Genomic DNA, 25,895 nt, shown 5'->3' on the forward strand with positions numbered 1-25,895 from the left:
AGCCAAATTCTGTGATGATACAAGGGTGAAATTTTTTTTTTGATCTCAAATGCTGCTTATTGCTGATAATTCATTTTATTTGACCTGGTCAGCTAAACAACTCTCCCCTTAATTTTTTTCTCATATTCAGTAATTTTCAATGTCGGATAGTTACCCCCTGCAGAAGAGTGATGCTGGGCAAAATGTTCTATTTTATCCTCTATTCCATTCTTGATAAAGTCTAGACAGCATGGCAGTTACAAAAAAAAAAAATAAAGCTTTCAATATTGCCTCCCACAGAACAGCACTGACTCCAGACTCCTCTTATTGATGCTCTTAAATATCCCATGGATCGTATGTTTTAAAACAAGGTAACTGCTTAATATTTAGTAAGGCTTCACTAAACTTCCAGTCAGTGTTCTTTAATAAAACTTGAGAAACTAAGCATGAATTAAAAAAAACATTTGAGAGGCCAAATATGGCAATAACTCACTACATGCACTGGGGTACAAACTTGAAAAATGGAAGTACCTTCTGACCCTCTGTAGGCTAGATAAGGTTTTTAAACAGCATTTAGAGGTTCAGACTTTATGCCCCCGGGATGCCATTCTGAGAACATACAATACTGACAAACCAGTATACGGTTACGCTCATATTTTGATACAACCAAGTTCTACAACAATCGTAAGTGTCAAAACAAGAAGCTCTAGATTTTTGTCTGCTCCTATTTACTTAGTGTCTTGCAACAAACAGAACACCAGCCTCAATCTGCAGCTTTGGGGAGATGCCTGGGTAAGAAAATGAAACTCTTTGTGCAGGAATTTAAGTGCTTTTTTTTTTTTTTTTGAAAGGGAAAAAAAAGCACTGAACCCATTTTATTGTGCAACTAGCCTATTCAGTGCTGAAGAGAATCCTATCAGTAGAGACTAGGCAAGTTGGGCTCACTGTTTTTGTCAGCTAATCAAGACTAAGCCCCAACATCTGCAGTCTTAATGCTGACTTACATGACACATTAAATGTCATATGTCCAGGTAAGCACTGGCCATTAAGTCACAGTCAACATCATACAATTGCTATTGTACTCTGAGCACTGACAGTGCTTTGTAGAAAAAAAAAGTAAATCTCTACAGGAAAAAGCAAATCTTTAGGAGATGCAGTGAACACAGCATTAAAATTAGTACAGGCTTGTTACCCTGAAATAACCACAAGCCTAAACCAGAAATTTAGCAATGGTTAGGAACAACAGAGTAGTCAAGATGCATCACTGATGACATTAAAAAATACTAACAAATTGCCTAAGTTATCAATCACTGATAAACAGCAAGCAAGTAAGCAAATGCTGACCTCCAGAGAAGACCAATCTTTCAAAAATTATCAGTGTACTTAAGTTAGGTGATGTGCATCGGTTTGCAGAATATATATAATCTGAGCTTTTTAAATTTTATTTTTTGTAATGAGTTCTAGATTTCACCCTGTCAGTAGGGTAGTGTCTACTACCCAAGTTTTGCAAGGGTAGCCATATTTTGGCATATTATTTGAAAAAGACTGAAGTTAAGGGAGATCTTTCACAGGACACCAAGCTTCACCTTGCCTGGGCATGACTTACTGCCTGATCTATACTCCTCAATGCTCTGTTCAGTTTCAGATTTTGCTCTACAAGAATCACAGTAGTGGGAGTTGCCACAAAACTTCCATCCTTTTTCTCTGTGGATTGTCCGCTCCTTCCTAGAGGAACTCCTGGCTGAACTCTGGATTTTACAGTCTCCAATAGAAGGAATGCCACCTCAATCTCAAGATAGCTGCCCCATGAAGGTACTTAGCAACATTTTTAGTTATTTAGCAGAAGCCGTCGAGTGATTTCCTGGCATTTCACTCTTCTAATCTAGGCAATATTAACAAATATTTATATGAAATTGCTGTTGTATGTCACATAAACTGTAAAGGTTTGCATGAACTCACAACTGATCTCAGATTCTAAACTACTTCTCCCTGTTTCAGGATGTCTCCTCATTTATTTTACATACCCTCATTATTTTATAACAGTAAACAAAACAGGAGCAGGGCATAGGTCAGGCACTGTCTGTATTGCTAAGTTACCAGTAGCAACTTTGGCAGAGTACCGGCCCGTGCCAGCTCTTGTTCTCCCAGACAATGTCGTGACATTGCTTAAGCATTATCAAGAGCCAAGGACCATTCACAGCAAACAGTTTGGATGTGGCAACTTGTTTTGGCAGGAAAATTTAGCTGTATAAGATGTGGGTCATGCCACACCAGTTCGTCAATGATAACAAAAACCAGTCCTGGCCAGCTTTATTTACTAATAAGCAATGTTGTCTGAAGGCCTTTAACATTACGTTATACATGGAAAATTTAGGCTGATCTCTAAGCTTGCAAAAAGAATTTAGATACCTAACTTCCAAAAAGGGTTCAGAGAAAGTTCCTCAACAGGAATATGTATCAAAACATTATTCTGTAAGCCTTGTCACACTGTGTCCCCATAGAAGACGTGTGAGAGACAGAGATTCAAGTTCAGGATGACTAAAATACCTTCTCAGATCACAACCGGTAACCTTGTTTCTCTCTGGGAAAGGAACAACAATACCACCAACATTCATATATTTGCATATGTAACTATACATTTGAGCTGGATATACTGAAACACCAGACTTTTTGGGGGGGTGGGGGGTGGAAGAAACCCCAGTGTTTTCAAAAATCCATCCTCCTTCATAATATGTGAGGATAGGATATGAAGACAAACAGTTCTTCACATAACCGAGAGGTCATTACTTACCGTTAGTGGTTCTCCCTGGAGAGCTTGTAGAATAAAATTACTGACAACTCTACCATCATTCATATGCATTCGAGGACCAAAGGTATTGAATATTCTGGCAACCCTCACTTCAACTCCTTCCTGTAGGCAAAGAAAAAAGAATTGTTACTACCTTAATAAGACTGTCTTTCTTCCTAAAAGTGCAAATTAACTCTCCCCTGTACAAAAGCTTTCTTAAGAATCCCTCTCACAGCTTTAACAAACATTGTTTTCTCACCATGAAATATTTCTAACCTCTCCTCAACACTACTGGAAACTGTAGTGCATACAGCAAGGTAATTTATACTAATTCTCAGTCTTTGTAATGCAAATTCTAAATCAGTGCTAGAAGAGCTGATGATTTCAGCACATGCATTTTTCTTCCAACAAGAACTTCAAGATTTTTCAATAGTACCCTTCCAACAACAATTTATTTCACCTGGGACTTACCCACATTTTTTGCACATAAGTGAAGTCTCACATCACCAGATACAGTACCAAGGTAGTATTTCCAAAGACTAGAAAAGTTGGAACACTTCAGATAAGTATCTTCATAAATGCTGAACACAGCCACAATTTTTCTTAGCTCCCTGCTACATATTAGGCTGTGTAAATGCATACTTTACAATTCATGTTTCTTCAATGGCTTATTTTTTTCCAAGAAATATTTCTATCATTCCCAGAAGTCCTTTCTGCAGGACATTTTGCAAATCTTCAAAGCAAAATGCAACAAATATGTGAAATTGGAAACTGTCTGGACAAAACATTTTAACACTGGGAGATTGAGACTGAAGTAATGTCTCTCTAGGTATTTTCTGTTTATTCACACTTACTCATTTGGACAAGCCACAGTTCATGATAAAGCCTACAAGAAAGATGCTTGGCCTTTGCGAGCTGAAGCATGCACTTGGCTCCTGATGAGTTCAGAGCAGTGTGGTATGCTGTAAACAGATGGATGCTACCATGCGAGAGTGACAGCCACAAGGCAGGGAGGAAGGTGTCAACTTCAGCCCAGTCCTGTGCATCCTCCTCATACTCTTTGGTCCTCTCCCCTTCCAGAAAAACCCATCCTTGTATCAGTCACAGGGAACACTTGTCATCTGAAGCAAACTCTGTGCCCCTGATTCAATTGAAGCAACCGAAGTCACAAAGCACAATGTTCTGGGAGTTGCAAACATTCAATTATTCCCTTCAGAGATACAAAGAACATCTTGTATTTTCAATGCCTTTTACTAAGGCTTATACCAATGCTTGCCATTTTCTTGGAAGACAAGAGTGAGTGTGGAGAAGTATATTGTTGGTACATTTGGGGCTGAAGGCTGCAGCTCACACATACTTCACTCAGAAGAGACCTGAAAACACATTTTTCTTGGAAATAAATGTAGCTTCATTTACAAGAGAAACTTGCAGGAAAATCTGACCTCTCTTAGGTCTCCAAGTGATTCATAAACAAATGAATCCTCAAAGAAGTTTTGTGAAAGCAATAGCATTAGCTTTTTACAGATGAGAGAGTGAGAGGCAAAAGGCACATTTAACACTTTAGCTATTACTTGGTGTCGAGAAATGGGAAACACCAAGTAGTATAGGTAAAGCTCAGCACTTCCTGGTATGTATAAGGCCAAACAACATCCAGTTCTGTTTAACTGCAGGTAAGGTTTCAGTTGCCATGATCAAATGTTGTTTATATGTGCAAATAAACTGTAAGCTAACAGTAACCAGGGAGGTAACTACTGCGCCATAGGAAAAGCTACAGTCTTGGGACTCTGTCACACAACAAGCTTGCATCCACAATAGAGCCGAAAAAATAACCTCACAACATCCACTTGGCCCTGCTGAGATACCCTGGAAAGAGAATTTCCTTCCCCTGCAAAACGCATCAGTTGGGAACATATTCTTTATTTCCTGTTAGCTAAAAAAGTGCGGCAGTGTAACATTGCCAAACATATACTTCCAGAAGCATATTACAGAGCCATTCTCAATGCCTTCACTGTATCTGGAAATATATACTCTGATATGATCGTTCTTTCTTTTTGCCCAGCACTCTAAAGGACACTGACTCCTTCAGGGAGGGACTGTATTTCATGTGGACTTTCCAGATATTGCCATTAATAACAAGTACAGAAAATGAGGCACTTGGAAGCTAGTACTCCAGATAAAAATAACTCATTAAACAATGCTGACCAAAAAGCCTCTCTTGTACTGCACAAGCTACGGCAGCAGCCTTATTTTCCAGTATTGGCTGGAAACTAGCAAGGGATCTAGAAAAGAAAAACACATTCTCTATAGGCACTTACTCATAGCCACAGTGAATCCAGTATTTCTTCCCCCTTCTATTTATTCCCCTCCTCCCACTGTAATGTCTTATAAAATGAGTAACTTTTTATTTATAGTGTCATCTAGCAAAGCTTTTCTCTGCAGCCTACTTCTTTGAAAAATCTATTTTCTATGCAGCTGAATTTTCATTTGTGCCTGTAAAACTGAGATCTATTGTCTCAAAAGAAACTCATCCACAAAGCGAATCTGAAGCCAGTAACTTGAAAATTGTCCTAAATCTCCTTTTGCCATTTCATGAACATCTCTTTTGAAGTCATCCTTTTCGCATGTTGAGTAACTCTACTCCTTTTTGTATTAGCTGCTTAAGAATACTTATGGTACACTCTTACGTATGTACTGTTACTCTGAATATCTACAACAACATGCTAATTATTACTGGCTACCTCCCCCATATTCCCACTAGCAAAGCCAATTACTTCCCCAGATTTGTGGCAGTAGGTCATGTACAGTATTCTATTATATCCTAGAGAAAGGAGAAAAACTTCTTTGGCCCACATTTATACTGCTAAACGAAAGAGAGCTTGAGACTAATCCCTGATGCTGAGATTCAAATGTGATCTGTTCTGTTCTGCTGGTTTAAGACTATGCCTTCCTATAGCAGATTAATCAGAGGGAAAGTTCCTTGAGCAATTCAAAAAAGAGCCTGGGAGCAAGCTAATCAAATGCAGCATTTTGGGCTAGAAAAACACTTCAGCTCACTCTATTATTTACCATATGGACACGTTCACAGAGACCGTGCCTGTACCGATGGAGAGGGAAGGCAGAAAAGATGCAAGAAAGGTTGTTATTGCTTACAGACATACCTCCTCTGAATAAATACTCAGACTATTCTATAGCTGTCAGTCAAAAAGTATCATTAGTTTTCCAGTCTCCCCTGCAAAACAAACTTGCCCATGGTCTTCAGCATGAGTCTTTGCCACTTAGTTCTAGAGATGCCTGCTCCAGAAAGTATGAAGGTATCAAGAATGCTATGATAACATATTAATTTAAAAAGACATATTTTAATTTTATAAGCCTTTTAAGAAAAGGTATCTTCTTGTGTTGACTGTTTCAGAAAATAGAGCAATACAGAATACAACTCAAATGACAAGAGGTTCTTTTAACTGAAACAGCTGTGGCTGTAATTCATAAGGATATCAGGCAAGCTTCTCTTACTAATTAACAGTGTTTCCTTCTTTGTAAAGTCTGTGGATCTATCTGAACAGCAAGCATGAATTAGACCTCCCTGCACACAAAATCAGGAAAGGGAAAGCTGCAATTGTCTGTTCTTCAGCAGACAACTGGATTCAAAAAATCTGCCAGGGAAAGACCAGACAGTTGTATGAATATCACTGTGTCCTGATACAAGTCCTTATCAATGTCTCAGCTAAAATTCCTAAGATTGCTGCCTGCATCCCTTGCTTTATTAGTCACTTTCTTACCAATTCATATTCTTTCCCATGTGTTTCAGAGATCATTAACAAACTCTCAAAATTGCTCCCAAAACCCTGAATTGTAATCACAGCAGAATTACTAGCACAGTGTTCACCAGGATCCATCTGAGATGTGTTTAAGCTACAATACTCTACACTGAGGCTTGATCCAAGGTATTTTATATATATGTACTGCCTAGTGTATAAGCACAATGAGATTAATTCTTGGTTACGAACAGCTTTTAAAAACTATTTTGCAAAAATAGGGATGCTAAGATCTGCATTTCATAAACAGTAAAGCTCCTAATCAAGCTAGGAAGGACAATCACAGTCATATAACTCTACTTTCAGCATAATGCAGGTCCCTGAACACAACCAAGGCCCACCTCCAACACTTGTATCCTATGGTTGATACATTACCATGCTTATTAGTTCATCACTTTCCACACTAGAGAAGCTACAACTTCTCTCTGAGGTCTCTTCATACCATTATTTATACCTCTCTGCTAAAAATATGTCCTATTTCTAGCACTTGCCTCATCCTGCATATCTCTTGTACGTACTGTACGTGGCCAATGCAAACAGCCACCGGCCTGTTCCACCGACACTTTGACAGGAGACACTGCCACTGAGAAGGGATGGGTACCCACTTAAGTGCATCTATGCCTGAATTGCTAGGATATTCCCTTCAGACAGGGCTTTTAACTTCAATAATTTACTGTACATGGCTTCTGAACATGAGGTGGCTGATAACATAACCAGTACAATAATACGTAGTGAATGAGAGATGTATCACAGCTTCCAGTAAGTTTCCGGCTCAGGAATACATGCAAACAGACAACAATATATACTCCAAACAATTTCATTTTAGTTATCTGCATAACGGAGAGTTCTACAGAGTTATACTCATGAATTAGTGTAACAATGACAGTTACAGGTGAACAAAAATGCCTTATCAATGCTTTTAGAGCAATGGTGGCTATATGAGGAGGGCACATCTTACAGCCAAAAATAAGAGGTGTACCAAAATGAAAAGGACATCAGAAACAACACACATTTTGGATCTAAAAATGAATGCTGCTATGGATATACTCTTATTCAAACACTGACTCAACTTATTGACGTGAATCAATCTCTAAAAAAAAGTTTAAAGTCCCTCATGACCTCAAAATTCAATTTGCAGAACAGTGCAGCAATATCAAAACCAAAGAACTAACTTCTCCAATTACCTGAGGGAAATCAGAAGATAGGATTTCTTACAGCACAGAAAGGAAAGAAAAAAACCCCAAACCTCAAGCACAAAGACTGTGGAAAGTATTCAGACTTTTCTTGAGAAAATGCCTGTATTTGTTTAGTCCACGGCTTTGATAATCATTGCAATACAGTCTTCTAACCTTGTCTGCGGTACAAAGTTATTTTGCAACTGTTAAGAGCACAGAGCATGTAGAAAGAGTAAAGACACTAGAGCATTAGCAAAACCATTGTGTCTGAATATGGGCCAGAAGACCTGACAGTTCTTTCCTGCTTCATTTTTCATACAATTTGGAAAAAGTGTTGCTCCACTGACACAAAAAAGCCTCCTATTATGTCCAGGCTATGTTTCTATTAGGAAGTTCTGACAACTCAGATAAAACAATACAGTTTAGAAATAGATACTTAAATAATGAAACTCTCCACTTACAGAAGAGCTCCCATTACTAATGACCCAGTGAAACAACAGGTTGCATTTTTATAATACTGCCTCAGTTACTGCAGTGTTCTCCCCTTTTCACCTCACCTCCTCCAACTCAATGTTAGCAACAGATAGCTTTGGAAAACTATATGCCACTTCTGCATTTGTACAGGACCAAACACAGCGTTTTGGTTCATGTGCAGAGCTCCTACACAGCAAAAAAAAAAAATATTACAGACAGCTCTAACAACTCATTAGAAAATGTACAGATCCATTAATCCAACAGTGCAGAGAATACATACCAGCAGGTTTTACAAAATGGCAGGACTATCAGAAGGACTGTACAAGGGTAACTGGAACAAGCCAGCTTCAAAAGCTTAGCATTATTTAATCTCTAAATTATTGCAGTTTGCAGGACTTAACTTTATTGAACTATGGGAAGGATTTTTATCTGCGGTTTCTCTTTTCCAAAGTATAAAAGCCTATTTGTGAACCATGCAGTTACAGTGGCTGAAAGCAGCACTGTTTCCTCTTTCGAAGTGGAGCCAGTTAATCAAGAAGATAAAAGCAACCAGCATCAAACAGTACTTGATATTTTCAATGGAACTGCCACATTTACTGAGAATGTTAATATAACTGTGAGTGTGTGACCTCTCAGACTTTTCAGAAGAAAGGAATTGTAGATGATTTTTTTCTTTTCTTTCTGAATTTCACTGACCTGGTATATAACAACTCAGATGGGACACTAGTTGCCATGCTGACACCTGCACTTCAGGGGTTTCAATGCCCTGTCAGCAGTGAGAGGGGCTGTAGCATCTCAAGTCTACCTACCAGGCAGTGCCCAAGGTGGCTGACTGCCTGTAGCATCTTATAGACTCCCCTCTCCAACCTTAATTTCACTAGTATTCCTGAAAGTAAAGCTCCTCTGCATGGTTTCTAAAAAGCTAAAGGGATCCATGATAGCTCTTACCACGACAATTTAGCTTTGGCCTGGTATACATCCAACAGTAACCACCATCTGTGTCATTAAAGGACTGGTGTCTGGGCTTTTGACTATTGCCCTGAGGATGATGCAATGCTTCCTCTTCTCCCCCTGGGCTGTCAGAACCACAAACAATTCAATTCCATTCTTCCACAAAAAACATAAATTCTACAACTTTTCTTAAGCAAACTGCTAGCAAACTTTATGTGACAACACCAAAAAAATATTGCTGCATGCCTAGAAATAGCCTATATTGAATATCAAGGAAAGAAAACAATGAGCAATAATTAGAGAATACCAGATAAACTCCCAAAAGACATTAAAGCAAACTGCTTGAATTCCACATAGCTATTTGTTTCCTATCTAATTACTCAATAGTTTCCTGGTTATTCACTATTCAGTGCCTTTTCAGTTGCAATTCAATCAACAGCTTTCATTACCCCTACATTTTACATCAAGGCTTTTTATGATTACTAAAACCAACTCGATTTGTGAATTAAAGATTAGGGAGAAAGTACAACTCAATATAAAACAGAAAATCACCCTCATGTTGCAATTGCAATGAATTTCTATATTTAACTAAGTTCAGCATCAGTTTGCATGTGTTATTCTCTCACATTAATATAATAAACTTCACGTCTAACATGTCTTTCCTTTCTTCTGTTATCTATTAAGATTTTTTGCCACCTTGAGCCTTCACAGTCCTGGTTATAGAATATTACATAATGCAGAGCTTAACACTTAAGAAGCTTATACTTAATATTTGATTATGATAACTCAATTCACTCCTATATGCTTAGAAAGGCATCCAGTGGAATTCTTAATTGGAAGATCTGAACTATTCTAAGGCAATTTGAAAACTATCACATCACATCATGTACAACTGAGCCCCATTTACTACCACTGAAGCTTGCAGAGTCACACAGTTGGTATGAAAAAAAAGATGAAGCGGAAGGAGATGAAAAATTTCCCTGCAACATTCCAAGGTGACCTGACCTGAAGTACTGCTTCAGGTCTGGAGAATTTCCTTACAGATCAATGGTGTAAGAGGATAAATTAAATCTAGTTCACAAAACACCTTTAACATGCTAAACATTTAAAACACTGTGTATTTGTATTTACAACATGTCTATGTAAACATACCAGATCCCTGCCATGAAGGTAGTGCCAGATTCTGACTAGTATTTAAATTAAGCCAGAGTTGGAATGTACATGAATATTTGGATTTCCAGGTAGTTGTGTATTTCCAACCACTATTTTTAAAAAGTTAAATGCATACTGAATGGCAACTCCTGAACAAAGTACAAAGTTCACATTGCAGTACTATGTGCTGAAACTCCCCTCCCACCTCTTTATCCCCCCCTGCACCTGTATGTTTTTCCTTAGCCTATTTATGTCCACAAAGACGGTACTTGCATTTGAAAAATGCTGTTCCTTTTGGAAAGTGGTGGTATTACCTTATCTAGTAAAACAGAAGTTCTGTGGATGAGAAAAATACTAGCTGTGCAATCATATCACATCTATAGCAAGTCACACACCTCTATATGGAGTTTATGCAAAAAAACCACTTCTGAAGGACAGGGAAGGATATGGAAAAAGTAACAGAGATAAGAATACAGAATGGTGAAATCAAACAGATCGACAAGCTGTTATTATAAGAGAGTTTCGAAACTATGCCTTGCATCTTTGTTAAGGCAATTGAGTGAACTGAAAAGGGCTTTAAGGGCTTTCCAAGAGGGAGTGCTAGCAAATACTGAAAAAGAGATGAAGAGAAGGGAAGTCTGAAGAAGTCTGAATCAGAGGATGCAACTTAGCTCCCAGATGAACAGGGCAAGCACTAAAGCTTCCTGTGGCTTGAGAAAAGTTCCAGAAGCAGGTGATTCCACCCACACTATGGAGCATGGCTGATCTATGCTCCCACATGAATTTATGAAGGAAGAGCTGCTCCCAGAAGCCTATAGCAAATATCCCCTCAAACCACACACTCAGGTGCCTTACACAGGATGAGATGAATTTGTGTATGTGCTTTGAATTTGTGAGCCCTGCATTTCTCCAGCAAATATTACACTCCCCACCTCTCTTTTGAGCAGATGCTTATGTATTACTGAATGCTACTACCAGCCTTGGACTTCTTGATAAGGAAGTAATGCTGGTCTTGTTTAAAGACAGCAGTTGTAAAGAGGAGATAAAGTCAAGAAATGCTTAATTCATAGGGTCAAAATAAGTGAACAAAACAATGACACCAGCAGAAAAGAGTGCACCAAGAAGCTCTTGGTCAGTACAGGCTACTGAGGAACTCTGACAACTGTGAATAAAGAGTCATCTTTGACTAGATTCAAGAACTGTTCTGATTCAAAAAGCCTGTCTGGAAGTACAATGTAGAAGTTAATTTTTATTTTATATTTTTTGGAAACACAATTATATATTTAAGGTACCTAACAATGTACACGATGATGGAAATCTTTGGAAGAAATGACAAAAAAAGCTGAAATAAGTTTGCTGGTTTCTTCTTTTTATTGAAGCTGAGAAGATTCTGGAAATATTTTAGCCGGAAAACCTGTAAATCCAATTATTTTGGAGTAGGTCACTCCTAACTGAAAACCCTCTTAAAATCACACTACTTATTTTCAGAGCAGACCTTTCCACTAGCAAAAGATAATGTTTCCTCCACTAATAACAGCGTAAATCCGGCTCAACAGTGTTTCAGAATATACCTGAATGTGAGACAAGCTTGGGCAGACTTCACTAACCCGTAGTAAAGTACAAGAAATATCTCATAGAGCTGCCCCTAGGACAGAGCTCATTTGCATCATGAGTTTTGACTTAATGTATCTGTGCTCTGCAGTTCCACCTTACCAACCTTCACTACCCTTTGTAAATCCTGCATAAAATTTATGGGATAGTATCATGACTCATCCTGTGGCTTTAAGATATAGTCCATGATTTTCAAAATGACCTACAGTCTTGCCCTTCTAAAATAATACTGTAGTGTATTTGTACCACAAACTTGCAAAAAATTCAATACCCTACAGCACAAGAATTTATCATAAAAACTACAATATTCAACTGCAAACAGACTTCTAGACCCACAAGGAATATTTCGCTACGGTGAAGTACAGAAGACATCATCCTGACAAGAGCAGCACCACCATGTTGGATTTCAAAGAGAACAAAGGAGACATGAACCTCTGCCTTCTCTATCTGGCTGAAGAGATAAGAGAAAATTACTATGACCTCTGTACTAAAATACCATCCCTAAAGTCTTACCATTTAAGTTTAATTCTGTTTTCAAGGTTTTTACAAGGACTTAATATTTTATCATTTAAAGGTTTAAAATTCTACTGAATATACTACATTTGATTTATACATTTGTATATCAAGGCTGGAAACACCAAGAAACAATGATATGATTTTCTTTAGCATGTCACATTTTCTAATTGGATAGTCTCCCAGAGACTAGCTGACCAGCAATTAAATAAGATTCATATACAGGTAAAGAGTTGATGCTGGGTTAGTTAATAATGAGTTTCTACTTGTTGATTATGAAGCCTGAGGAAACTGGCATGTATCAATTCACAACCATATTTTAAATTGTGTTTTTATCCTCATGTTACTGTATTTGTCTGAAAAAGTGCATTACATAGATAAGTATTCATATATTCTGTTAAGGTCTGTATTTATACCTACATAATTTTAAGACATTTCTAAAGTGATTTAAAATACATTGCTCCTACATAGGTATTCGATAAAGAACTTCCTAATTTTTACCTCTATATTCTGATTTCAGTTATGCTCATTAAACATTCCACATTTAGCAGTAATGCCCCTATTCAGCCAAGCACTTCTCAGCACAGGAGCAACTTAAAACAACTCTTATTTGGCTCCCAAATTAGTAAGGTTACCTCAGTTTAACCTGTATAAAAACTATTTACGATACTGAAAGACATATTATGTCTATTAAGAAGACTAAAGTACATTTTCTTGACGAACACTGCTTATCTGAAAAAACACAACAGATGGGAGCAATAAAACTTTTGCATTAAAGAAAACAAATTCTGCAGCTATGGTATAAGTGCTCCCACTCAAGACATTCTTTTTTGCCCTCCTACCCTGAATATACATATTCCAGTTTTGTCACACATTTGGCCTTCATTAATCACAGAAAATCCACTGAATCTGATACAAGTTTAATACCTGCTTCATATATGCATAGCACATGGTCTCTGCAACCCGCTTTCCTTCATCATAGCAGGCTCTTGGACCTATTGGATTCACATGGCCCCAGTAATCCTCATTTTGAGGGTGCACTTCAGGATCTATGGGGAAAAAAAACAACCTTAAATGATCTTCTATCAAAAAGGTGACTATATATAATGAAACTTTCAGTAGATCATTGGTGTTATACAATTCAACAGCTTCTCTCTGAACGATGCATTTAAAAAATACTACATTTCAACACCATTCCTTAAAAGCATATTCACTAGAACCATGAAAATGACAGTTACGGAAGATGTGAGACTACTAAGATAACTGAGTGCAAGCAAACAACACCCATCATCTGCTTTCCAATAAATGTGTGTGCTAACAGAGGGTTAAATTCAACTCTTCTCTGCAAAGGGACACAAATATGACTCTCACCTAATGTAATTCAGAAGAAATATTATAAATTATGTAAGTAGCACTTTTTACTCTACCTGGGAAAAAGGAAAGTAAAGTACCTTCAAGCTTTATAAAACAAGAAACAAGGAAAGAAAAATGGGCAAAAGGGAGAAGTACTCCATTTCTTAAAGAAGAAAGAGTAGAGCAATGTACCACAATGTACTTGCTATGTTTCTACTGTTTTATCCTAAGCGCTTTTACTAGCTATCACTGGGAACAGACAATCAGGTTACACAATCCTTTGGTTTGATCCGGTACAGAAGCTCTTGATTACAAAAAAACCCCCAACCAACCAAAATCTCCTAGGAATCAATGTGTGTGTGTGCTCTATGTGCTTGAAACAATATAATCACTCTGTTACATTTTCCCACTTTGCTAACTGTGCTGATGTATCCTTCTCACTGGGTTTGCATACATTACTACAAAACTTCCAAGTGTTACAGGCTAATTTTTGAAACAACTTTGATGGTCAGTTCTGATTAACCCTTCCAGTTTTTATGCTGCTCACAGATATTTTTACAGATGAATTTCTGCCATACAGGAGCCACACAGCAATGGTAAATGCAGAGGGATTTTACATGATTATAAAAGCCTGTAGCATTCTTAAAAGGGCCCCAGAAGGTGCTGTGATCTAGAAGGCTGCTTCAGTTTCTGTCTCCTTTATGGCAGAAGCAGCGCTACAAAGCACTTGGAAACTCGCTATACAACACTGTTTTGAGAAATCCCTGTGGAAACAGCTAACAGATTTTCTGACTTTATTTTCTGGCCTTTATTTTTCAGCAAAATTACTTTGCCTGTTTAGTCAGAGTATAATGGGTAGACTCTCCCTGCTACACTGGATTTACTGACAAAGCCTGATAATGGGAGTTTCAAGTCTTCCACTTCAGCAGGCAGATTGCAGCAAAGCAATGAGACTCCAAAACTTGGGGTCTTTTTTGCCTGCTGGCCCCTGTTCCAAAACAGAGTTTGCTCAACTACAGAATAGTCCTTAGGGCTACCGTTTTTCTCTGTGGAGCCTGACCATGACTAATTAAAGGCAAGGGAGGCAGTAGGAATGCTGCACATGCTCAAGCTGCTTATTTGGTTGGCTTATTTGATCATCTTAGTGATCTCTTGCTCAGGTATTTGCTTTGAATCTTCTTGACTGAAGTTATTCCACCAAAAGTGTACTCCTTGAGGTATGTTTCTTTGTCCTCCCTCACTTTTTCTTCAAAGCTTTGTATTCTGTCAGACCGATGAGTATTTTTTGTTTGCTTGTTTCTTCTTTAGAGCCTAGACTCTCACAACTACTAAGGTTGAGCAGGTGACTGTGCCTGCCTATCTCTGTTAATCTTGCAACACTGCTATCATCAATCAGACAAGAATTCACAACAACAGTTTTGTGCATGGTCTGTTACACACCTCAAGGCGGTACTAAAGAATCTCATTGCATCCAACTAGCAGTTCTATCAGTCATTCTCTTACTACTTCACTTAGTAAAAGGAAGATGGAGAGATATGGCAGTATTGCCGAATATCACATTTTAAGAGACACCACAAGAGCCTGCACAATCACTATTTTCTTAGCTTGGAGGTTATGTCCTTGTCTCTTACACACCAGGACAATTGCTAAATTGTAACAACACAATTCATAAGTGACTGGGAAAAGAGATGCAGATTTACTACTGAAATTATCTTTCTTCACAGGTTTTCATTATGGCATCTGGATTTTAATTAGATTTCAATACTCAGAATTCCCCCACAAGCCCTTTGGAAAAAGAGACATAAACTAAGACTTAAGGAAAACTACAGACAACAGTCCGAGACTCCTTACACCACTCTGACTAGAGATTTAAAGCAAGTACTAATGCCCACATTTTAAACTGTGAAAAGTACATCTGATACAGAAATCAAGCTAAGACAGTGATGAAAATCTATCATTCTATCATCTGACAAAAGGTTTGTAAACATCCTTTTACACAGTCACATCTCAAGAGCTCTAAACACTGTTTTATCCTTCTTACCTCCATATACCTCTGATGTGGAGGCCAGCAGCAGCCGTGCTCCAACACGTTTAGCTAATCCTAAATTTTGTGCAACAGAGAAAGAAGACCATAATTAAAGCAAGTGCAAGAATCTTTCAGTCATGTTAACCACTTTAGTGTGATCTTGTTTTACATGGTTTTAAAGAGAATTTGATTTCTCTCACTAGATAAATCTAACTGTAAATCACATCCATAGCTCCCACTCCCAAGCTAGAAAACCTGAGAAACAGTAGAGCAGCACCCACATGTGTGATGTGTTTGCTTCTGGGACTAAAAGTTACACTGAACCAAGATCCAAGAACTTATATATAACGTATATATTATAACCTAAAGGCCAAGGAAGCATAAACCATTCCAGTTATGAAATCAGAATCTTGAAACACATTATGATTACCAAAACTTAAAGATAAGCTACATAAAGAAACTGATACAGAAAAATATGTTACAGGACAAAATCAATCATTTTCCCTTTATTATGCCCCTTTAAACTGCCATCCTACCCTACTGATCCTACCCATCACTCGAGATTATTCTGCACTCCATTTCAATGACTTTCTGGCCTTCAAGTTGGCATGGCCAATCAAAGAAATCTCTCACCTATGCCATACAACTGTCTGGTGCCTCAAAAGCTTCTAAATCATCTAATGCTCTGAACTGTATTCACTAGAGTTATCACTCAAATGAGAAACTCAGCTGAGGTAATGCCCAGGAACCTCACAATAACTCTTAAGATCACTGACATCCAGTTCAAGCTGCAGCATATGCACAACAGATCAAAGATGGGAGGAAAAAGGAGTGAAGACTTGAGGCTTTCTTTTCACAGGCCCATTCCCAGCACTGAAACCAGCAGACAAAGCTGAAAATGTTGCCTTGTAATTATCTAGCATGAAGCTAGACATTAAACGTCCTTGCAGCATTTGCTAGCCAAGGCAGGTACAAGAGGGTGCAGTACTCTTGATGTTCAAGGTTCACAGAGCCAATGCAGTTCCACCTAGTTCAAGGTTTGCTGTGGTGGAAAGGAACAGTCACTCATGGCAAGCGTGGGAATGTTCCACAATCACCAAAGTGAGAAGTGCAGTCATGGACAAAACTTTGCTATAAAAATCCCATGCTCTTAATTGTTCCTCTGACTTCTATAATTATTGCACACTCCATAGACAAGTTAAAGGCGTGAAGTTCTTTTGTGTTTTGATAGCCAAGCTTGCATGTTGACAAGAGTTCATCTGCAGATATATTTAAAGGAAAAGTACAAAGATCTTCAAAGAGGGGAAAAAACCCACCCCTTATTTTTCTTAAAGAAACAACTTTTTAAAATGTACAACTCATCTGCTCCATCCTCCCCTCTCCCCAATAGCTCTGTCCAGGTTATACTATGTCTTACCAAGTTAAGTAAGAAAAAAGATTTTCACTTACCCAGCATGTTTAATGTCCCAATAGTGTTGGTCTTTAATGTTTTTATAGGATTATACATGTAATTTGGAGGAGAAGCAGGAGATGCTAGATGATAGATCTGGTCCACTACAGAAAACCAGAGGGGGGGAAAGAAAGCATTACTATTTTCCCATGTAACAGATTAAATGAGAAAGCATTAGAGTCAAGAAACAAGTACTTCTTTCTGCATTTCCTAGCACTGGAACTCAGCATTTCCTATATTGCTACCTACGAATGACATATACGCAAACCTGTTTTAATCCAAAGAAAGACTTAATTTTTAGTAGAACAAAAACTAAAACAAAATATATATCAACACTGTTGACACAGGTACAGAAGTCTGTGTGGGTGTTGACACTTTCCACTTGTAAAAATTTTAGTTATGAGTACTTCACAGAGTTTAGAAGCTGCAAAATGTAGCATTCTATTACCCTCAAATTTTTAAGTGACTATCAGCTTCAGAGTATTTTTCTCAAATGGAATCCCAAGCAAAGATGGTAGAAATATTTTTTAATACCAGGAAGAATCTTTTGGGAAAAAGAAATACTGTATTTTTCTTTGTAAGCCACTTGTCAATGAAATATTGATGGGATTAGAATCACATTTATATTTTAAATGTACATGCCAAGATACGGGCATGCAACTTTTGTCCTTTTCCCCCTATCTATTGCTTTTGTTCTGTGCTATACTTTGGATAACAGCATTTCAGCTTAAAAGAAAAATAATTAAAAATTCCCAATACAGAGATTCCAGCCCCCCTTCATCCAACAAGTTATGAACTATCATTAATCATCACACTAGACGGTACCTTACAATCAGTGAAGGTATACTGATGCCCAACATATTTTAAAATAAGGTAGCTTGGGTACTGGCAACAGACTGCCCAGGTAGTACAAGTCCCAATCTTAACTAATTATATTTGCTGCATTTCTGTGACTGCAGTGTAAACAAACCTAAAGATTCAAATCACCCATAGGAAATACCTATTCAACACAACAGCAAAATAGACTAGTACAACAAAACTAAACAGTTACACCATTTTCATGAGCACAGACTAAATCAAACCCCAAGATTCTTAATTTAACAAGTATTCCTAGCACAAGAGTACAGAGAGAAAACAGAAGTAAAGCTGTAAGAGATTTTAAGTTCAAAGGCCAAATATATCATCAATTAGGGCTTCTTTTTCTCTGCCTTTTTCTATTTCGGTTATTTCTATCTTAAACTAAATGAATTGTGGTTTGCTGTCTATTCATCCAGTAGTCAGGCTTATTTGTTTATTTTCAGCTATTTACCCATTTTCATAAAATGGCCTATTTCCAGAACAAGCGTGGCAGTCATTTTTATCAAGGTAGTTCAGAAGACATGTATAGGTATGATAAACGGTATCTGATGCAAGGAACACAAGCACAGAAGACTTCACTCAACTTTGGTTTCATAACTTTCCATCGGGAGAGTTGCTCTCTCTGTAGTTCTGGACTTTACAGCTCAGCTCATCCCAACAAATTTAAAAAACTGAAAAAAACCCTCAATAAGCTGTGCAGTACACCAGAATTAGTTAAATACAAAATCTAAAATAATCCCAAGATATTATTTGATTAGCATTGGTAATCATTAAAAGCTTAGGCAAATCCTAATTTGTGACCAGCTTCAGCATACCAGGCTTGCAAAATTCATTGCATGAGATAAGAATGCAAAGGTTGGAGATACTACAGGGAAGAAAGATTTTTTTGTTAAATTATAATAAAAACAAACCAACGAAAATGACTCATTTTCACAAGCAGTATCCAATATTCAACAAACCTCAACCTGCAAACTTTTCATAACATAACTATTGTAAATATAAAACTGTCTTCTATGTAACATGAATCAGTTAGCCAGTACTTAAAAAAAAAAAACCCAGACAACAAGCTAATGCAAAAAAAAATTAAACATAAGATCAAATGAGAGATAGTGATGCTTAAGAAAGAAAGAATCCCCTACACCAAGGTCATCCAAGAAAAATAGTCAAAAGGTGATGTAAGAATTAAAATGGCAGGATGGAAGAAATGGACAGTAATTCATTCTTTGTGTTACAAAAGGAAAGTTTGGTTCTTTTGAGAAGTGAAAAAATTAAAAGTAGTTAAAAGCCTTCAAAACACAAGCATCTCCTTCATACTAAAACATTACATCCTTTATAAGATAAGCATGTGTTCTGATAATAAAGCTTTAAAAATACTGATAAAATATTTAACCTACTTTCTTTCTGAATCCTTAGTGAAGTGTGCTTGCACATATAGTCACATTTTTCTGGATTAACTGTTGGTTTTAGGTCTACTGGGCAAGATCATAGCTCCTGTGAGATTACTGGCTCATCTGCAGGAGGCATATCAAAGTTTACCCCACACTGCATCTTTGCATTATTGCCCCAAAACAAGAAATCCTGCAAAATAAGTTATGATCAAATTTTATTCACTGCTTAAGCATACAATGTCAGTAGTGACCAAAATAAGGAAAAATGATTTGAAGTCACACCTCATCACACAGATCAACTATCAGCATAAACACAGGATCAGTTTCCAAGGCAATCTGCATGACTCCATCAACCCAAGTTTTACCGTCTTGACAGAGTAATGATATTTGACAGTTATGCTCAGGCAGATGCCACAAAATGTATCTACTTCTTATATGTCACCACGCTCTCTTTGGTCTACAGCTATTTATCTCTAAAGCAGAGACGACCAGCTGCCTACAAGATGTCAAAACAGCTCAGAAAGCTAGAGTTTTGGCAGATGTGTAACACTGGTGAGAATTTATTCTCACATAAAAAGCGTGCAGAGAAATACAATTTCATGTAGCAGATTCTCTGCTATTTGTGCTCAGATCAACAGAAATTGGTATTTCCATTCACTATCAACTCTGATGCAGTATCAAAAGAAAGCTTTTCACAGAAGGCAACCCAGAGTAGCAACACAAATAGTATCTAAAGACAGCCTGACACAGTGAGTGCTGGAGGAAGCAAACTCCTAGCTCAGGCTCGATTCCAAAGCCCTACGTGTGTTGCTAATGCAAACTGAAACCTTCAGGATCCTGTCTGCAACATGATGATAGTTTAATTGTTCTGTGTGACATGGAATAATTTCTCCTTACTTTGGTCACTGTTGACATTGTAAGCTTAAGCAGTGAATAAAATTTAATCATTTTGCAGGATTTCTTGTTTTGGGGCAATAACACGAAGATGTAGCATGGGGTAAAGTTTAATTGGTCTGTTGAACTTTGACATGCCTCCTACAGGTAAGCCCTGAATATGAATATGACTGCCTCAAGTTATGCCTCTGAATGTAAGCATTCCCTTCCCACAGCATGGTACTGTTATGAAACCAAAGAAAAGGGGTAGACTGGAAGCTGACAAAAGAAATGTTCAGAGAAGCCACTGACTGCTGCTTGCAGGCAGCAGGTAATTCAGGCAGAGTGGCTCAGAAAAATGAACAAAGCAATAGCTGAAGTCACCTGCAGCCAACTCAGAGTTGAACTCTGACCTGAGTTTTATGTGGTTTCTTTCTACCTATTCCTTCACAACCCTTTCTAAATCTAGTTTTCAACAAGCGACGGTGGAACTTTTGCAGAGTGAAAATGTCACTTCAAAAGCACTGTGGTCCATCAGTAATTTACTGCCCAATCCTAGTCTGTCAAAGTGAATGCTTTCCTGCTTCCCTCTCCATCCACTTCATTTTTGTTGTTTTCTAAGTACCTGTTGAATTTTTGACACTCAGCAGCTCCTATACGAGTGGCTCCTTTAATGGCACGTGGCAATTCAGATGAACAGGACCAAAAAATACCTTTCCTTTTGAGACATCAGGATACAGTTAGGCCTGTGATTATCCAAGTGGTTGTAGGACTGTTAGTTAGAAACAAATGCAAACAAAATACAAAACCCCAAAGGTTTCTTATAATCTTCAAATGTATTTGTTTATTTTAAGCAAGAAGGTAAGTGCTCAAGGTAAAAAAAAAAAAAAAAAGAAAAAAAAAAGAAAAAAAAAAAAAAGAGAAAGCACTCTCCTCCTCCTAATCCTTCTACTTCCATTTGTCTCCCAGCTGGCAATTGCTTTAAATGAAACAAAGAGAAGTACCTGGGGAAAAAAAGGTGGTCTTCCTCGCCAGAGATACAGTCTTGCCTGTCTGAGTCTGGTTTGCCTCAATGTAGTTTTTCCCATATGCACAAAGGCAAAAATAGACCCCTGTATGAAAAGGTTCAGCAAGAGCAGAACTAGCAGATAAATCGAAGATGGGGCATTTGCCAAGGGTCAGATGGCCATCTTCCAGATCAAAGCGATAGGCAGCCAAGCAGCTCCAGGACCTTTCCCTCTTGCCCAGGAAGGAATGTTTGGAGTATCAAGCCTTAGACCAATTAAAAACATCACTGGTTTTTCAGATCATTTAGAGAACATTGGACATTTCAGAAGGGTGGAAAGACAAGTTTCTACTCCAAACTGGTCACATTTGAGCCATCAAGATGAGGATGTTGAGACAAGTACTATTATTTCTCCTTCCACCTTCCCTCTTTTAACTGTCTGGTCTAAAATCGCATACTGTTTTGTCTCAGAATTTCAGCAGGCCAGACGGACATGCCAGGCAAAGTCATCTACCCAGCTTGGGTAACAATCTTGCACACTCTATCACAAAATTGGCAGTTATTTAAGACAGCAGGCAACTTAAAACTCTCCTGAAGCCAGAACTGTGGAAAGCTATCCTAGCTACAGCTTTGCAGATGAACTGTTTGGGTGCATGGGACAGTATCTACTGGAGAATAGAGGCAAATGCACCTTGTATTGACCTACACGCCTCTTCCCTTTTTATGAGGAAATGCCCACTAAGAAGCCTTCAGCTAGCTTTGCAATTATAAGCAATAATGCAATTAGTTGAAAATAACTGTGTGAAAGGTCGTGCAAAGCTTTATGTAGATAGGTAAGGACCATGAAAGAAGAACAAATGATAACAATAAAATTCTGCCAGTTTTCTATGTAACTCACATCAGGGGCTAGAATTCTGTAAGCCACTGTGAACACAGCAGCAAGAAGTAGTTTACCAAGCACAGTATGGTAGACTAGTGATAAAATAAACATTAAATAAATTTTTCATGTTACAATTTTGCGGGAAAAAAGCAAAAAATTAAATCCATTTCAAAATAGCACAGACATAGAAGCTGGCATAAACATTCAAGCTATCAGGTACACAGTGACAAATAGAGAAATCTGTGAACATAAATGAAGTTTTAATAACGTATTGCAAGATCAACAGCAACTAAAATTTGTCACTTGTGCCCTTTTCTATGTGAAAAGCTCAAAAGCCCCCCTGTAATTTAGTACATATGGAATCTGTAATACGTAAATCTGGACACAAATGTTCAGTCCTACGTTTTCCTTAATGCTAAACAAGCCTGATCAATATAACCACTCACTTTTACAAAATATTGAAATAAAACTACCTTTCTTTGTATCTTCTATCTTTATTTTCCAGCCATACCACTGCATGTACTCTGCGTGCTTCCTAAGTGAATAGAAAGGGTAGAATCTACCACTTTTCCTATGATAGGAAATGACATTCCTTTCTATGAAGGTATGACCTTCACTTTCAATTTGTGCCTTCAACATATGTCATGGTAGCAGAAAAGGACTGAATGGGTCACTAAGTCCACTAAGCACCTGCATCCATCACTGTACTTGCTAGTCAGGAAGTACTAAGCAGAAAAGCTTTGATCAGAAGCATACAAACAAGTTTCTACAGCTTAAACATATGGACTTTTCTTGTGAAGAACAGCTATGCCAGTTCCATTGTTGTAGGTCAGGTCAGAGAAGCTGACACAGTGAAGCGAGACATTTCTATTGCACTGAACTAAAAAGGACTACAAATACAAATTCCTTTTCCTGATGTTAAAAATGTTCCCTGTAACTCAAGGCAAACTAGGATAACTTCATAAAGGTTTACCATATTGCTCATACTGGAGCAGTTTTGGAGAGCTTCACCAGAAACCCAGGCACCACTGCACTTAGCTCTGGACAAACACAGTTAAGTAGCATATGTTATCTTCTGCCTTGCCATGAGTTTCCCAAATTGTCCAATTTAAAACCATCAGGTTGAATGTATTAAGTATCTGGCAGAGGGAATGAAGACTACGGGGAGAAAAATAGGGGATGGAAGTACTGAAAAAAACCCCAATGTATTGCAGGCACTCACATAAAAAATTAGAAGCTGTATTTGTATGTGCCTTAAGTTACCTGTGAAATGACTTAAGAGACTGAGCAATTCTGGGATACTGCAGAACAGTGTTTAATAAAATGTTATCATCTTGGCTTCTGGAAGGCTGTTATTCACAAGAAGGCTATAGCCTATTCTTTTGGCCAATTTTGTGAGACTGTTGGTTTTAAAGTCAACTCAGACCCACAAACCAACAAAGTTCTTAAGAATAAAAGCATTTTTAGTCCCAGTCAAGCCAACGATCTATTAAAGTTCTATAAATAATGTATTTTATATACCTATGTGCCTGTTACTAACAAATTCATATCTTCTGAAAACTCTGAAAGTCAATCTCCTTGTCACTATGTATGCCATGTGCTTACAACACTTCTCTCAACTTGCAAAATATGGTTTTATTCTATCATTTTGAAAGCTTTCCAATTAAAGCCAGAAGAGCCCAAACTACCTTTGCATTCACAACAGTCACTGAAATGATTTGCCAGAAACCAGACTGCTGGTGTTAAGTATAAAACAAAAACCCCCAAACAAACAAACAAGCAAAGAGCAGCTTTATTCAACCCAAGCAGCTTTATTTAACTGATCTTCCCATCAATTATTTCAATTGATCTCAGGACACAAGTGATAAAATAGTTCATCCTTACCTACCACACATGAACACTTCTCTGTCAGTTCCTATTACATTAGTTAGGCAGTACACTTGCACTAGTTTTAAAAGGTCTGTCTTTGAATGTCAGAATGAAACTACTCTTCACTACTTTGCCTAAAAAGAAAGAACCTATTTTGCCTTCAGCTGCCACAGACTGCAATTTTAGAGTATTGTACTGATATTTTACCAAGAGGTCCTGCTTAAGCAGTGAAACATTGGAGGCCATCAACAAAACTCCTACTCTGCAACTGTGCTCCTTTAGTTCAAAATGAAAGTGGGCAGTGCAATCTAATTAAGTTGAAAAGAAGAAAAATCTCTAAGTGAAGTCTTATGACTAAAAGCATAACCCTTGAGGACTACTGTGAACATCCTTCCAAGGGATGAGGATCTTTAAGCTACAAAATTCTTTTGATATAAAAAAGCATTCAAAACATATTGTGCATTTGTGATTAGGGAAATGAAATCAGTTCAACTGAGTCAACTTTCCACTGTTGACTGGAAATCTGTGGCATTTTCAGGACTGTTTTGGTTTCAAATTTGTGAAAGTGGTAAAAACAAGCAAAAATGCCCACAACCAACCAAAAAGAAACCAAAGGCTTAAATGTGTTCATATGAACTGTGAAACAGTTCAGCTCAGGACATCTTTCAGATCCAAGAGATGGCTGGGGGTAAAGGGAATGTGCACCTATCACCTTATAAAAGATTGTTTTAAGGCTTCCAAAGGTTGCTGAGGAAGTAGGAAGAAGAAATGCTGGTGAGAGAAGGATAGGGGTTGTTTTCTTCCAGTTTTATTCAACTGCTGTAGATATTGTGGACAAGCTGTGTGTACCTAATGGCAGTTCATAACCTGACCTCAAGACTGAAGACTGCGAGGTATTACTTGCTTTTTAGGAGTCCAGTTTGTGGTACAACTGCCACCTTATGATGTCACCTTGAAATTGGCCTTTGTTTTTCTGCTTGAAAAAGTCTAAGTGAAAGCTATGTTGTTCTGAGTTTTCTACTGACACCTTCTCCGAATGCTAAAGCAAAGGAAATCCTAGTGGAAGAGGAGAAAGTGATTAAGCTCTACGGTTAACTGTAGTTATCACAGGACTGAGAAATAAAATGTGTGTTTAGGTGATTTATTCTGTCTCTGGCCAATCCAGATCATGATCCAAGAATGCTGATTGCCACTTCATGTCATGGATCAAAGATAATGACTCAGAAAAGGCAGACTGTGTGTACACATCACTGTGAAGCTAAAAAAAAAAAAAAATGCATCAAGAGATTCAGCAAAAGCTATGCATCTTGAGACTAAATCACTTTCCATATCAGAAGTGCAAACATTGTTCTTTCTAGATCAGAAATGAGGTCTCCTTCAGAAATAAAGCACTGATTACTCTCTCTGAAATTTAAGTGTCAAACATATCCTTATATGACCTTGTTTAAATAGTACAGCAAATAAACAGGGATTCTTTAGATATAAGCCTTTTGTCATTCCAATTTCTATTTACAAGTAAAAAAGAGAAACTGGGACTAAGAAAAGTATTGATCCATATGCCAATTTGTTAATCTGTTACGGTAACTATCCCTTATTGCCTCATTTTTTTTTTCACCTTTCCTATGTTGGAATATAAACTCTGCATTGAAATTAACTTTTATCATGTTCCTATACCAGTGTATCAAAGTTAACTTTATTTTAATATTTAGCCATGCCAGCTTTAATTTATGCTGTTGG

General features: G+C 37.7%; 1 protein-coding gene across 5 annotated transcripts in view; it reads right to left on the reverse strand.

Annotated features, from left to right (window-relative positions):
- The window catches only part of UXS1 (UDP-glucuronate decarboxylase 1), a 63,045-nt gene that overhangs the window by 9,674 nt on the left and 27,476 nt on the right, over nt 1-25,895 (reverse strand). For 4 of the 5 annotated variants that reach the window (XM_074859129.1, XM_074859130.1, XM_074859131.1 and 1 more), the window contains 4 exons: nt 17,284-17,388; nt 15,850-15,909; nt 13,383-13,504; nt 2,771-2,890 (listed from right to left, as the gene is read on the reverse strand). In XM_074859129.1, coding sequence (XP_074715230.1) covers nt 2,771-2,890; nt 13,383-13,504; nt 15,850-15,909; nt 17,284-17,388 — 407 coding nt within the window. The remainder of the gene's footprint in view (nt 1-2,770; nt 2,891-13,382; nt 13,505-15,849; nt 15,910-17,283; nt 17,389-25,895) is intronic. The other variant, XM_074859132.1, reaches the window with a different exon arrangement.

The sequence above is a fragment of the Strix uralensis genome, chromosome 2 (genome assembly GCF_047716275.1).
Source record: "Strix uralensis isolate ZFMK-TIS-50842 chromosome 2, bStrUra1, whole genome shotgun sequence".
In the NCBI taxonomy this organism is placed as follows: Eukaryota; Metazoa; Chordata; class Aves; order Strigiformes; family Strigidae; genus Strix; species Strix uralensis.